The sequence below is a fragment of the Anser anser genome (assembly GCF_964211835.1).
Source record: "Anser anser genome assembly, chromosome: 1".
NCBI lineage: Eukaryota > Metazoa > Chordata > Aves > Anseriformes > Anatidae > Anser > Anser anser.
This window is the reverse complement of record NC_139720.1, coordinates 100,303,890-100,319,332: the sequence shown is the minus strand read 5'-3', so window position 1 is coordinate 100,319,332 and position 15,443 is coordinate 100,303,890. Positions and strand designations below refer to the sequence as shown.

The following is a 15,443-nucleotide window of genomic DNA, read 5'->3' as shown; positions in this document are numbered from 1 at the left end:
AGGGTGCTAAAACCAAGTTAAGAAAAAAACACCACAAAGCAATACTCACAGGTAACACCTGAAGGGCCAACACAGCAGGCCATTGCCAATGGACAGCACTGGAAGATTTCTCTACAGCTTCCTTGCTCTCTGTAGGTGCCCTGCTCAGATGGGAGCCAAGCCAGCACATGTTGGTATAACTGGGAAATGAAGGGAGTGGGCTGAATGAGCTGCTGCTCTGTTCGTAGGTGTTTGCTGTAAGTGAACTTTGTGTAGCTGTAGTTGCCATGATGAAGAACCCAGACCCAAATGAAGGGACAGTGGAACTGAACAAGAAAATATAGTGAACACATGCAGCCATTCTTCATCCACAGGGAAGCCAACTGTTAGTTCAGAGAGATCACATTCTAGCTACATGTCAAGAAGCTTTTTGCCCATGAAGTGGTTCAAGCAAGCCCCCCTATGCAGGTGATTTACACCGCCTCTAGTTAGACATCACCCCCTGTGAACTCTCCAGAGCTCAGCACATTAGCACAGCACAATAGGAGCACACACCAGACACTCTGCAAATAGTACTGCTGGGTTATGCATCCTCAACTGTTCACAAATGCAAGCTAGACATTAGGAAATTGTACTTTCTGGGTTCATAAAAATCAGTGCAGAAGGCATAGTTATGCTTATGTCACAGGTAATTGGGTTTACTTGAGGTGTGTACGATTCATTGGTATTAACTGGAAGACTTTAAAATCTGCATCTGTACTTCGAAATTCTTAATTTAAGAACTGGAATAGCTGTTTTAAGTATATGCTAATGCTGAGTTGTATTAAAAAAAGAAAAAGCTACTACTTTCACAGTTTGCCTAGGCTTTGGACACAGAAGTGAAAGCCATACACAGATGAAAACACCTCTTCTTCCCACCTGAGATCTTCTCTTTCAGCAAACCAAACGTTTTCAATATTGATTCTAAGAAAAAGAAAATAAAAAGTACATCAACAGAAGTTTAGAAGCTGTTTAGAAAAGTCAGCCAAAAGAAAAAACTGCTCTGAGGTGTCACAAAACACAGAATGGAGCTCTCTCTTTCTGTCATTAAAAGGTACAGCTTTTGGTATCCACTAGGATACATTTGGGATAGTTCTACGATTTAGGCTTAAACTCCTTGGAAATGCCAGCTCTTCCCACTGTTACATTACAGTGTAGTTACAGCAAGTCACTTATCTCCAGTGGTGCAGGATATTTTTCAGCTTTATTAACGTCTCATGACATTTGGCTTACACAGGTAAGAACACATGCTACCTGCATTCTGTCATGTATTATCTGAGGAGCCATGGCCACGTAATCAAATACAGCTTCATAAGCAGACAAGCACAACACTGCCAACACAAGACCAAAGAACTATTTTTAATACCAGAATTTCATAATCCGAGACCTTCACTAGACATTTTGTGGGATCTTAAATGTCTGTTTGGCCAATTTGCTGAATTCCTAAATATTAATAAGAGATGGGAATACCATGCTAAGACACATCCCTGAACATTTCTACATAAGATGCAAAGAACGGCTTTCATAAAATGTTAAGAAACCAAGCAAAGCAGGGCTCTCTGAGTCCTATCCAAAACAGAAGGCATTTCTTCCCCAGTGCAGTTTGCAATGTATCGAGGTATGCCGTCACATCCCTTCCCAAAAGTGAACTTCACCAGACACTTGCCTGTGGAGCTCCACATCAGATGTGGGGAACCTGCTCTGCTTCACAAATGACCCAAGTATCGCATGGGCAGACAAGAGTGACCACGGCCTACCCCACAGCTCATACCCAAAGAGAAGGATGGGTTTTTTTACCTGCTTAGGGAGTCAGGAGTGCATGGTGTCAGGGGCTAGATCTTACTGAAGATCCCAGAACCTGGGAGCAGCAAGTACCCCGCAGTGTAGCTCACTGTTGGACAAGGCAGGGCATGAACCCAAAGAGTAGAGGCAGGTGTCACAGCCTGTTCCCCTTGGGAACCTCTATCAAGAATGCTATTTGAAATAACAATTCCTGCCCTTGCAGGAGACAGTAACTCGCAGTGCCTAACAGGACATACGCTTCTCATCCTCGCCTTCTGCAATATTACCACATCTTACGTGGTGAACCAGCTGGGCCGATGGCTTCCCTTCAGGCTGCTCCAGCTCAACCACCCCTCACTGTTGCAGGGCTATCAACAGACAACGGGCCTTAGTCTAGGACCAGAGGCAATATCCTTTCCTCATATGAAATGACCCATATGAAATGCACTCCAGACCCTTCATTATCTTTGTGGCCCCTCAGTAGGCTCACTCCAGTAAGTCCACACTTTTATTGCACTGTGGAGACCAGATCTGGACGCAGTACTCCAGGTGTTTGTAACTGCCCAAGGCAACTCTGCAGAGCATAACCCTTGCAGTATTTTACAAGATGGAGTCACCTCTGTAACAGCTGCCTGGACAAGCCCAACAGTAAAACTGCTCATACAGCGACTTATTAGCACTCCACTCACATTTTTACCCTGACACCCTCCTCTTGGCCTCAACGTCCCCTGCTGAATCTGGCCAGATTTAGCATTTTATTTTTCTGTGAAAGGAAAGCTAATTAAGACAATGGCTGCAGGTACAATAACGCAGCTGACAAATTTTTCAAGCTGGGTCCACATTGCATTTCAAGCCCCTGATTCTCCTTGCCTAGGGTGGCTGTAATATCCCTGGGCAAGGGTTACTGCCCTTACTTGCACAGGGTTACACATCGCCTCCTCTTTGCTGCCAACACTAATACTCTTTACTCTCTCCTTCACCTACAGGCGAGTGCACTAAGCATGTCTTTTTTCAAATTTCAAGGCTCTTCCAGGTTAAATGCCCCATTAGTCTGAAGATCAGACAAGTTTCCACCAAGGAAACAAACAAAAAAAAGGGGGTGTGGGGGAGAGAAAGTAGAAGGAAAAAAAAGACCTCCCTATGAATCCAAGGCTGAATCCAAGATGTTTACTTAACTAACAACCAGCAATGCCAAGATTAATTCATTCTGTTAAGGACTGATCATCTGTTTTCAGGCAGTCCTGCTGTTTTGGCAACTGCCATTCCAGATGCCTGGGGGGCCTGCTCAGAGAACTGAAGACTTTTGCAAGTTCTGTCTTCTACTGTACAGTTAATGTACAACTTCTGAAAAGCCTCTAGTGTTGCAACGACATGCTATGTGCCCACAGCAGTCACCATCTCCATTTTACAGATGCAGAGACTAAAGTGTGCGAAGAGAGGCAGAGGGCCACAAGCAATGAGCTTGGAGCTTAGCAGGGGATAAACAACTGAGATATTCAAAGCCTGAGACCTGCTCCCTGTACAGTTTCTACTGCACAACTCTCAGAAGCACCAGGTGAAGAGAGACCAGCCTATAAAGCCTGCAGCTCACTCAGCCTCATGTTTCAGTACTAAACAGCCAAGAAGCTCCCTCAGTTTCAAGTATTTAGGGGTGCATTCACCTTGCCACCCCAAGTCACGTCCCTTTCCAGCAGTTGCTCAACAACGCTTTTACTGCCCAGATGACAGATGTGCAGCTTTCTTCTGGGCAGCACTTAAGCATCGCTCTCTCCCCCTCTTTGATGCTCTGCTGCTATCTCACCTCGAGTCCCTACCCCAGCCTGTTTTGTCAACTGCTGGCAGTCCTCAAAGTCTCAGCCTTTGCAAACAGACCTCGAAGCAAATTTGTTTACATTTACAATTACAGATCCAAAGGTTTTGACAAAATTAATGGAGCTGACCTCCCCCAGATGACACCTCCATCTGGCCTACTCACTGATCCTTACGACCAAAGCTTGGCAAGCTGAGCCCTAGAGGACAAGCGCCCGGGTTACCTGTGCCTTCTGTACCTTTTGCTAGAGGAGGGCTGCAGTGTTTCCCCCGGGGTTATGAAGAGCAACAGCTGTCACAGAGCAAACACCAAGGCCTAGGATGCACTTTCTGCTCTGCATCTAGGCCAGTATCAGCAGGTAAATCCTGCAGCCCGCATCCTGATACAGGAAAGGTTTAATTACCCCCATGGTGTGCTGCCTGCTCGCTCTCCCAGAGCAGGGCAAGGGAAGGGAAACGAGAGCTTTGGTGATTAACGCTTGGAAAGGGAGAAGCCTGCGAGGGGAAAGAAAGTCCCTCTGTAGCGATCCAGCAGTCAGATCCGTCATTCAGTTTCCCTCTCTTGACAAAATTAGGCTGAGCATACAACACCTATAACATTCAACCAGTTTTGCTCCTATTTCTATGATCCTGTATTATTGCTAGCACTGTACTAGTAAGAAATGGGATTACTAGGAAGAGGGAGGCAAGATTCTCAAGTCTAAATATTCTTTAAAATCTAAGCATTCATTCTCATTTATTACCCACACGAAAAGTGGTATATGCTATGTAACATGTTCTGGTAACAACAGATGTGGAGAAGGCTGAGGTACTCAACAAGTTCTTTGCCTCAGCCTTCACTGCCAGTCAGGCTGCCCACGTCTCTCAAGTCCCTGACCCTGTAGATGAGGGCTGGGGGAGCAAAGTCCCTCCCACTGTAAACAAAGAGCGAGTTCAAGACCACCTGATGAAACTAAACATGTACAAGTCCACGGAGCCTGATGAGAGGCATCCCAGGGTCCTGAGGGAACTGGCTGATGGAATTACCAAGCCTCTCTCCATCATATTTGAAAAGTCCTGGCAGTCAGGTGAGGTCCCTGGTGGCTGGAAAAAGGGAAACATCACTCCTGGTTTTAAAAAGGATAGAAAGGAGGACCTGGGGAACTACAGACCAGTGAGCCTCACCTCTATGCCTGGAAAGATCGTGGAACAGATCCTCCTGGAAGCAACGGCAAGGCACATGCAGGACAAGGAGGTGATCCGAGACAGCCAGCACGGCTTCACCAAGGGCAAATTGTGCCTGGTCGGTCTGGTAGCCTTCTGAGATGGAGTGACTGCATCAGTTGACAAAGGAAGAACAGCCAATGTCATCTACCTGGACTTCTGCAAGGCCTTTGACACGGTCCCAGATGACATCCTGGTCTCCAAATTGGAGAGAAATGGATCTGAAGGGTGGACCATTCAGTGGATAACGAATTGGCCTGAAGGCTGTGCCTAGAGAATGGTGGTCAATGGCTCTGTGTCCAGGTGGAGGCTGGTGACCAGTGGTGTCCCTCAGGGGTCTGTCCTGTTTAATATCTTTATCAATGACATAGACAGTGGGATCGAGCGCACCCTCAGGAAATTTGCAGATGACACCAAGCTGAGTGGTGCAGTTGATACAACAGAAAGAAGGGATGCCATGCAAAGGGACCTGGACAAGCCTGAGAACCTAATATGGTTCGACAAGTCCAGGTGCAAGGTGCTGCACCTGGGTTGGGGCAATCCCGGACATGAGGACAAACTGGGAGAAGAACTCATTGAGAGTAGCCCTGCAGAGAAGGACTTCGGGGTTCTGGTGGATAAAAAGCTCCACATGAGCCAGCAGTGCACACTTGGAGCCCAGAAGGCCGACTGCATCCTGGGCTGCATCAACAGGAGATTGGCCAGCAGGTTGAGGGATGTGATTGTCCCTCTTTGTTCTGCCCTTGTGAGATTCTACTTGGAGTACTGTGTCCTGGTCTGGGGCCCCCAGCCCAAGAAAGATGTAGATCTGTTAGAGCAGGTCCAGAGGAAGGCCATGAAGATGCTCAGAGGGCTGGAGCACCTCTCCTACATAGAAAGGCTGAGAGAGCTGCGGCTGTCCAGCCCAAAGAAGGAAAGGCTCCAGGATGACCTCATTGCGGCTTTTCAAGATTTAAAGGGCACTTATAAAAAAGATAGACAGGAACATTTTGCTCAGTCAGATAATGACAAGACGAGGGAGAACAGTTTTAAACTAAAAGAGGGGAGATTTAGACTATAGGTTAGGAGGAAATTCTTCACGCAGAGGGTGGTAAGGCACTGGCACAGGCTTCCCAGAGAAGTTGTGGATGCCCCATCCCTGGAGGTGTTCAAGACCAGGTTGGATGAGGCCCTGGGCAACCTGATCTAGTGGGTGGCATCCCTGCCCATGGCAGGGGGGTTGGAACCAGGTGATCTTTGAGGCCCCTTCCAACCCAAGCCGTTCAGTGGTGTAACCACTATACATGACTTCTCTCCACCTTCCCTCGGTTCAGCACTTTGTATCTACTCCATGCAACAGGTGTTCAGGAGCTCAGCAGAATTTAGGTGCAATTACAGGGAAGCTTGGGAAAGGAGAGAAAGGATTAATATTGAACTGCAAGCAGAGCTTCTCTCATTTGCTGTCAGCCACTGACTTTTTGTTACAGAGTGTAAAGAACCCTAATTAGCAGAGGAAGACATTTTGCTTGGCAGGTGATCTGTCTAGCAAAAGCATCACAAGGGACGGGAATAACAGTGTAGTACCTACGAACAGATGTTTGTGTCGTGTTGGGACAATTAACCCACCTCAAACATTTAATCTATATTTTGCTTCTAGATCCTATTGTCTGGATATAGACAATAAACACATTTGTATGCAACAGATTTCAAAATTTGACCACTGAGCCAGCGCGAGCAGTCGCATCTCTCCCTTTGAAATTCAGCGTTCGGCATTTGCCTCAAGGGTACAATCTCCAGCAAAACATTTTAGAAAAAAAAAAAAAAGGCAGGAGGGGAGGGGAAAACAAAGTGTTTTATCTAGTTCAAACATCATTCTTCCTCCATACCTCTCCAAAGATCATTTCATTTTAAGAACAAGCAATTCTGACCCAAGAACTCCTCTCTGCCTCAGCTAATCCCACCACACACACCCCTCTCTCCCAACACAGAAATAAGATCCTAGCTATGCTGCATGCAGAAATAAGGGGGAAATCCAGCTAGAAAGCGCAATTTTTGTTTCTCATAATAACAATCCCCCACGCTAGAACAGAAGGATCTAGTTCAGAGCCTCCTCTGCATCCACCCCCACTCACTCAGCACTGATGAGACGAGGAGGAAGCTTTGCCTGGGCAGCAAGGTGGTCAGCCAGCTCACCGCCTCTGCTGCAACACCACCACTGCTGAGGGGCTCCACTTTGGACCAGGAACCTCCAGCGCCACAGAAAACCTCTCCCTTCCACATACTCCTTCTCATTGCCAAGCCTCTGCCACGCACATCTCTATTCACCAGCCAAGTTAGTGACAGTTTTGTTTCTCAGATGACTGAACATGAACTTTTTTTCCTGTGTTCCAAGGTGGACAGAGCAGTTAGCTGAAAAGAGAGGGAGCTTCCAGCACTACATTAAAATGTGTTAGACCAGGAAAGACAAATATTTGCACTTCAGTTCTATCACCCTGGAGATAGGGGGAGAAAAAATAAAAGGAAAAATTAAAAAAATGCAACTGAATTCCATTCTTTAGATGGGAACAGGCAGAAGGAGCTGGTCCCAAACTCACACAGCTGAACAGGACCAATATGGCTGCAAACATTAAGCAAAATAAACTGGGCTCTTGTTGACACGAAAGAGTCCTTGGATTGATTATTAAGTCTACATTTCCCACAGAGATTACACAGCAGCTTAAGACTGCATGGATGTGAATTTATGGGCAAGCAGGAGGTTGCAGCAACTGCTTCTGCTGCAAGTAAAGTGTTTTGAGGACGTCGAAACCCTTCTCACCATCTCACGCTAGGCAAAACCTTTGAGTCACACCGGGGCTTTGCCACATTCCCCACGGCACCCGTACACAAGTCTTTCCTTGCAGGGCCTTTGGGGATTATCAGTCCACGTTGCAACAGCCCTGGTTGTGGACCTGACCAGGCACTGAGCCAAACCAGTGGGCAGGAACACATCCGGCAAGCAAACACGCAGCCTGGTGCTTACAAAGGAAGGTCTCAGTGCAGGATGCATCTACAAAAGCCTCTGACTGCTGCAGTCTGCTGGTGCGCAGGAAAGAAGCGCTTCATTTTTATATAAACCCTGAAACTAAGTCAAGTTGGATTCAGCCAGGTGGGCGAGAGCAGCTGAGGCAGGGAAGCAGCACGTGCCCATTAGTGCCCAACTCTTCCCATGGCCAGCACGACAGGGGGAGGCAGAGACCCTGAAGGAAACTAATTACGGGTGAGTGACTGGAGTTACGGAACCTCTTTCCTGCCCTCTTATGAGATATGAGCATTACTCCTGTCTGATGGCAAAAAACAGCGTGGAGCTCAAAGAGCATTCCCTTTCCGTCTGACGCTGTGCCCGAATGCCAGTAAGTCTTAACTGCTGTTTAAAGCAATCTGCCAAGTAACCTTGGTCCACAGTTTTCTTACAGCATCTCTGCCAGAAGTATTAAACACCCAAAGCAGCATAAACCAAGTGAGAGATTCTGAATATTTCAAGCACAGCCTCAGTCACATTGTTCCAGGATGAATATTTTCATTTATAAGTTCCACTTTGTGCAAATACACTCAGCGTGGACTTATGGCCTGCCACAGACGTTCCCATGAGTTCACTCGCTTGTAGCAGTATCTGTGCAGCATAAATGGAAGAAAGACAAATACAAACCATACTAATATTTTTTTTCCTTTTTTAAAAAATTATATCCTGAAACCAATGTCAGTAGGGAGACTCTAGGCCAGACGGAAAGAAAAACTCGGAGTTGCCATGCTGTGTGAAGTACGTACCTGTTTCTGACCACCCTGAGAATTCAGGGTGGCATTAAATAAGTAAATAAATAAGTAAATCCCTTTTTGAACAGCTTGTTAAGGAATGAACTGTTCCCTAACAAACAGCATCATCCTAACCCCTACCAGCTGGAACTCTGAGCTAGGACAACCCCTGAAACCAAAGGAGTTTTTAACCTTCCTAAATTCTCCCCCACCCCAAACTCACAGCAGTAACTCTGGGATGACCATTACAACACAAACATCTGGTTCTTTCTTGGATTCCAAGTTCTTCACCTCCGTCACGCTGGTGTGGAATGAATTATATCTCCTACATGTTTTCTTCTCATTTAACCGTTGTATGTTTGTTTTAAACCACCCTGAACTAGTTTATTTCTATGTCCAAAGAAAAACATCAGCACAGATAGAGCAAGGAGGGCTGTTTCTGAAGTCCTCTGTGTTTCTATAAGTACACGCAGCAGGAAACAACGTTTGCTTATGCAAGCACACTAAACTGTATTCTCAAGCTGGGCAGATGGCACACCCTTGCAATACAGCTTTTACAGGCTGCACTTTCATTCCCTGAATATCCCCTAAAATAGCAGGCGAGGTCTGGGTAGGAAAAGACATACCTTCCTACCCAACAACTTCTGCACAAGTTATTTAAGGACATTTCAGCCTCCACTTACAATGTAAATGTTTGTATTATAAATCGCTACACTGCTCTTGGAAAGGGTTCAAGCCCAGCAGAGGCGTTTTGATGAAGTTGCCCTTATTCATATGCCCTTTCTTTTTGAAATCGAAACACTGGGGGGGGCTATCCATATGCAGGCTTTTTTCATAAAGCCTACAAATGGATAGTCTCCTTCACCCCTCTAAGTAGAAAAATAAATAAATAAATCACAAAGCACAAACATCTCAGAAAGCCAAAAAAATACTGCAAGTGAGAGGGGATCTCAGCTGGGCTCAAGATCCAATCTCCAGCTTGAAGTGGAGCTGGGTCCCCACCTTTCTTTCACTTAAGTTACCCCATTTTTGCCAGCGAGCAGGGGGTTGCTCAGTTTCTTACACCAAGCTAAATTATGCGTGCAAAAAGTGTTCCAAAGGAACCCTGTCGAACCTTGCTAGGCTTCAGACACCACACGTTGTAACTTTCTTTGATTTTACTGGCTTTGACACCGTGCCTACATTTCTGGCTCATAAGACATCTAATTTAACATTAGGCTCCAGAAATGGTGAGCGGAGGCTCTTCCAGCATCCTGTGGCGAACAGGCTAGCTTCAGCAACCAAAATGCAACAGTGTTCAGGCCCTGGATATCCTGCAATAGCAAGAGCACTGCTGACCTTAAGAGATCTCCTTCTTACTTAAAAGCCCACAGTCTTGCCTATTGATTTGATTTTTACCCATATCTCTGTGGCTAAACTGGTGAGCTTCCACCCAGCATTGAGGAAAGACAGAGCCTAACCTGTTCTGTCTCCCTACGGCTCAGGTTTGACCATCTCCAAACAGGAAACTAAAGTTTTACTGCATGCACAGTATAGCTGTGGGCTGAAACCTGGGCTGCAGCCAAGACCAACATTACAGAGAAGACACGCGGGAGAGCACGGGAATACTCTGAGGTAGTTTGGTTCCAGCCCGCAGAGCCCTACACACGCAGCCTAAGAACAGCCCGGGAGCTAGAGGTGAAAAAGCGGCTCATAGATTTGTTGCAACAGACACGGCGGCTGCTGCTGGAGTGGCACCGACATGCACGTGAAACAGCAGAGGACAGCAAACACGGATCTGATTGCCGGCAGTTATTAAACCACGTTGCCCTGCGTGGCACAGCTCAGTTTCCCTGTAGCTACAACAGATGGCTTTGGTTTGAAGAAATGACTCCTCACACAATCTTAGAGGAATGCATGGTGAATTTCAGTTCTGGCTCCTCGACCAGAGCAAAGCAAGTGCAACTGCCATCCACACCAGGCTACAGAAGACTCTTTCACCCAGAGGCAGGGGAACGCAAGAGCATCGCACTCTTTGGGTTGGAAAAGGCACCTGGTCTCTACCTGAGGGCCACACAACTTAAGGCATCAAGCTGAAAGACTTCTGTCCTTCTCACTAGCATTGCTTCCCCTCTTCCCTTGGGTTGGCCAATTTCTTCCCCACCTAAGTCATGAAAGAAGGAAGGGCCGTGATGTTAGCAAGTCTCATGGCAGCACACAGCCTCCCTCCCTTGTTCACTGCAGGTAAGGTTTTACCTCTAAAGCAGGCTCCACATAAGAAACAGTCACTCCAGGGCTGCACATCCTCATATGACACGATTGCTAAGCAGAGAAGCCACAGCCAATGACGGCTTACCGTGAGGCTGGGCCATATGGGAACCGAGAGCGGGACTCTGTTCTTACTCCTGGCAAGGGAGGAGGAGGAAGAAAATATCACCCACTCATTCCCCTAGAATAGGTGCAGCCTACTGCTCAGCTTTTGGGCTCATCGTCACCAAAATGCATGAATGTCCACGTGCTGCATCTAGATTGCTGCAGTTTTGCCTAGAAAAGGAAAGCTGGAAACTTGTTCTCCTGAGAGATACTTGTTTTTCTAAGTATCCAGGTATCCTCCAAAACATGCACTCAGCTGATTCTCTGATTAGGAAGAAATTGTATTGTCTCCAACAGTCTTGTTCCTCAAGATACTCCCCAGCTTCACTTTGAACCTGGTAGAGAAATAACCCACAAGTACAATATGAGTGCCATTTGTGTTTCCAGCAAGTTAACCATTAGTGACTGCCAGAGCTTACAATGGAGGAGAGAAGAAGCTCACTTTGAATTTCTTCAGTACTTTGCCCCAGCCTCCCTCATCTTTTTGGAAGCCCTTGTATTATTGCAGTTGTGGAACTAAGCAGGTTCTCTCGCTTGTCACATAAATCCTTCTCTAGCCAATGGCACATTCAGCAGAAATACTCAGCGGCTCTTGTTAGCTTCCCAGACAGACACACTGCACAGGCAGCTCCAACTTAACATACTCTTCCCTCCCTCCCAAGTAGGGATATGTTGAGTATTTGGAATTTGAGACACTCAGGAGTGTGCCACGTTCATTCCCCTTCCCTCATCTCCCCCCATCTTGTTTGTCTCCAGTTTAAACAACCCAAAAAAAAGATAAACCTGCTTGCCCAACTAATTGTTCATTACTATAGCATGTCTGTGTTTGTTGTTAGAGTGCATATCAGCAGGAACAACAGCTGGTTTTATTATTTTTAATATTTTTTTACACTCATGGTTAAACATGAAACAACTGTGCAGAGAGGAAATTTTCAGAGTGCAGCTAGGAGAAGAAAAAGAACCAGAAGAGCAATAAAAGACCCCACAATAAATGAAGACTTTCCACCATGGAAGACTGAGGAAGGAGTTCCAACCATGGAGGGATCAAGGAGGGACACACGTGCAGGCCAGCGCTAGAAGCTCCTCACAGCAGAGGTAGCTGTGCTCCTCCTCCTTCGGCACAGCCCTATTTTTACAGCTCCACCTCAGGAATTAAGGCCTAAACCCTAGCTGCCAAGTACAGGAAAGCCTGAAAGCTCTCCTAACTCCAGACACAAGGTGAAGTATTTCTGCACAGCACCTAGGAGGTTCACCCCCACAGACTAGCAATGTATACATACGTAAGTTTCATCCAGGTGACCAAGTCAGCACGTAAAAACCCTTCTTGTCATTTCATACGCACAGAAAAGGAGATGCAAAGAAGTGAAGCGACTTGCCTGGCTCAAAGCAACTCTGCTCCAGAACCCTGAGTTGCACTTTGCTCACAAGTAGTTGTATACAAGGCAAAAGAATCCGATAAGGAATGTTTTCCCCTTCCCTATGGCGTGCATACCTGTATCCCAGAGAATAAGGAGGACTACATGGATGAGGATCATCCTTTGAGATCAAGGAAGCACAGATTTTCAGAAAGAGATGGGTCTCTGAAGCACCAAACAGGAGCAATGGCCTTTTTTCCTCCTTTCCCTCATCCCTCATTCAAGCACTGCTCTATCCAGCTGCATTTTCAGATGTGTCCTGGCAGCCACAGCACGTGAGCAAACAGAGCATTTGCAAAGAGCCGATGGATCACAGGCCAGCCCTCATGCCTTGTCTTTGGCTCCAAGTTGTCCCCTGCCTTGAAGGCCTGCCCTCATGAGTGAGAGCACTGGGGGGAACAGCTGAACCCACAGCATCAGCAAAACAAATCCTTGTTTCAGAGCCAGATCACTCCAGACCTGGCTGTGCTTCAGAGGGAAAGCAATTAAACTCACCCACTGCAGCCCTTCCTAGTGGAAAAATGCTCTTTTTATTCAATTAAATCTCCTGTAACTAAGGTTAATGTTCCATGTGGTATCTGCCTCAAGGTATAAGAGGCTTTTGGCTGACCTGCCATCAGCAGAGACAGGAGGAGACTGAAGGGATCAGGAAGAGCAGAGCTTGCACGTGGCCAGCAGTTGACTAACACTGGCTGATCCTCCACTCGCTAAAAGTTGGAGTCTAAAGACTGCAGTGAAAAGGAAGGATTAGTACACCGAGTTTTTGCAGGACTTATGTTCCTTCAGAAGATCCAACAACTACTGAGTTAATAGCATGCCCCTAAGCGTCTTCACCACTCTTTGGCAAGCAGCTTGCCCACAAGAGCATAGTCCCTGATTAAAGTCAAGGTTCCCACCACCCAGCTTCCAAACTTGAGCAATCACCACCACCAGGGAGATGCAGGACCACTGGGACAGACCTACCTCTAGCTCTGACCAGGCTGGCAAGAGGAGACCCAGTCAGGTTTGTGCCTCATCAGTTCAGGGCCACAGCCACACACGTGCAGCCAGTTATCCTGGTTAGCCAGCACCTTCCTGCAGGCTTGGCTTAGCTCAGGACTGCTGTCTGTAGGGCTCCTCAGGATCTCTTCTGGGCACCCCTTACCAAAAAGTATCCTAGCACAGTTCACATTTAAGTGGTTCTCTCTTTCAAATTAGTTTTCCTAGCCGGAGCCATCTGTATGGCACTGTTTAAGTGTGTTGATGGCAGTGTTTGGAGAGTTCTGCATTCAAAAATTATCAAGCCTCAAACCTGAAGTTTCCTTTCCTAGATATGCTCTCAACCAGCTCGACATCACTGCAGAGATTTCAGAGTCCAGCATATGGGGATGTAGAGATTAGCACCCTAGGGTTTCGGCTTAAATGTGGCAACAGTCATTGCACATTGTCTCTGCCAGCAAGCCCCAGACACTATTTATTCTGCTAGCAGCCTTGGTTACAGTACCCAGTACCCGTAACACCACAGGAAGCCCAACTTACATTACCCTGAGCTTTTACAGCAAGGCTCATGTCCAAAGAATGAATTTGGCCTTTTGTGCTCTGTGGTGACACCCAATAGTTAAATAAACCTGGGCTGGCTCACTTGCATCAGCCCTGAAACAAAATTCATGCCCCATAAATACCAGGTGCATTTTACTACACTGTAACACACAGAACAGAAGGAAGACAAGTCTTTAAAGGTCTGGATTTTGCAGGGTAAACCAAAGCCTTACCAAAAAGTTCCCCCCACCACCACCTTTTGAAAAATCACGCTCTTATCAACTCCCTTAGTATAAAAAAATAAATAGAAATGCAGTGTGGAAGGATAGACGTTTTCCATTTTCTCTTGTTCTGTGCAGCTGAGGACAGGAGGGTAGGTCCATTTGTATGGTTCACCATCTTTTGGAAAACCGAAGCGTTTTACCCAGTAATTAATGCCCGATCCAAACAACGGGGGCAGAGTTTCCAAGGTACCACTTAGCTACTTGATCTAAACACGAAATTAAAAAATATAAATAAAAAAAAAAAAGGGGGGGGGTGTATCCGCAGTAGCTAAGCCTGCATAAACGCCGTGCTTCCTCCCCCATCGCGCCCAGCCGTGCCTTTAGCAGCGCTGCCCCGCAGTCCCCTCGCCCCGCGGCTCACCTGCCGGGCTCCCGGGGGACAGCCCCGCGATCCTAGAGAAGCTCCCGAGCCTCAGAATGGTATTTATAAAAGGCTCATTAAGTGCGGTTCCCGATCCCCCCCCCCCCCCCCCCCAGACTTCAACCTGCCTCGCCGCAGGTGCTTGCCGGGGGCTGCGGGTGGGGGGGGGCGCAGAGCCCGGCCGGGTCCCGCACGGCAGCGGGAGCCCCCCAGTGCCCGGTGCCCCTCTCGGGGGGGATCCTGGCGCCTTCCCCCCCCGCGGCTCCTACCTGCCCGGGCTGGCTGCGGTAGGCGAAGGCGTAGAGCCGCTCGGCGCTGATGTTCACGGCGCCCCGGTAGAGGCGGCCGAAGGCTCCCGGAGCGGGGCTGCCCCCGGGGCCGCCCCCCGGGGCCGGGGCCGCCGCCGCTGCCCAGAGCAGGGCGCAGAGCAGGGCCCCGGGGGCTGGGGGCGCCCCCCCGGCCATGGCCCCGCCGCTGCCGGCCGCCCGGCTGCCTCTCCCCGGCGGGGCGGGCGCCCGGGAGCTGGGTTTGCGATTTCAATAAATCCCTCGGCCGCACGGGGGTGGGGGGAGGCGGGCAGGCAGCGAAGCCCGGGCCCCCCCCCCCGAGCAACTTTCCTGGGGAAGGACCCTCCGCGGGGAGGGGACAGGGGAGTGGAAGGGAAAGGAGGGAGAGGAGGGAGGGGAGGCCGGCGGCTGGCCCCGGGAGGAGGGTCTCCTCCGTGTGCCCGGCCCCAAATTCTGAGCCGGCCTTCGCAGCCGGTTGTCAGGGAGCTATTCCCCTTCGGGATGGGGGTTAGGGGGTTAGGGGCGCGCAGGCGTCATCAGGCGTGTGGGGACGGGGGCACGGCTGTGGCGTCTGCAGGGCTTCGACGCCTCCGGCCCACCGAGTCACGGGTGTCCTCGCCCCACGGTCTGTTGGCTTGCTGGAGCA

At 48.4% G+C, this 15,443-nt stretch overlaps 1 protein-coding gene across 2 annotated transcripts in view; it reads right to left on the bottom strand.

Annotated features, from left to right (window-relative positions):
• Nucleotides 1-15,199, bottom strand: part of SIDT1 (SID1 transmembrane family member 1) — a 44,537-nt gene extending 29,338 nt beyond the window's left edge. Inside the window, exons 1-2 of one of the 2 annotated variants that reach the window (XM_083819961.1) lie at nucleotides 14,780-14,844; nucleotides 50-179 (exon numbers count right to left, since the gene is read on the bottom strand). In XM_083819961.1, coding sequence (XP_083676087.1) covers nucleotides 50-169 — 120 coding nt within the window. In that variant the 5' untranslated portion in view covers nucleotides 170-179; nucleotides 14,780-14,844. Of the gene's footprint in view, nucleotides 1-49; nucleotides 180-14,779 lie in introns of both variants that reach the window. The other variant, XM_083819960.1, reaches the window with a different exon arrangement.
• Nucleotides 15,200-15,443: the final 244 nt, after the last annotated feature.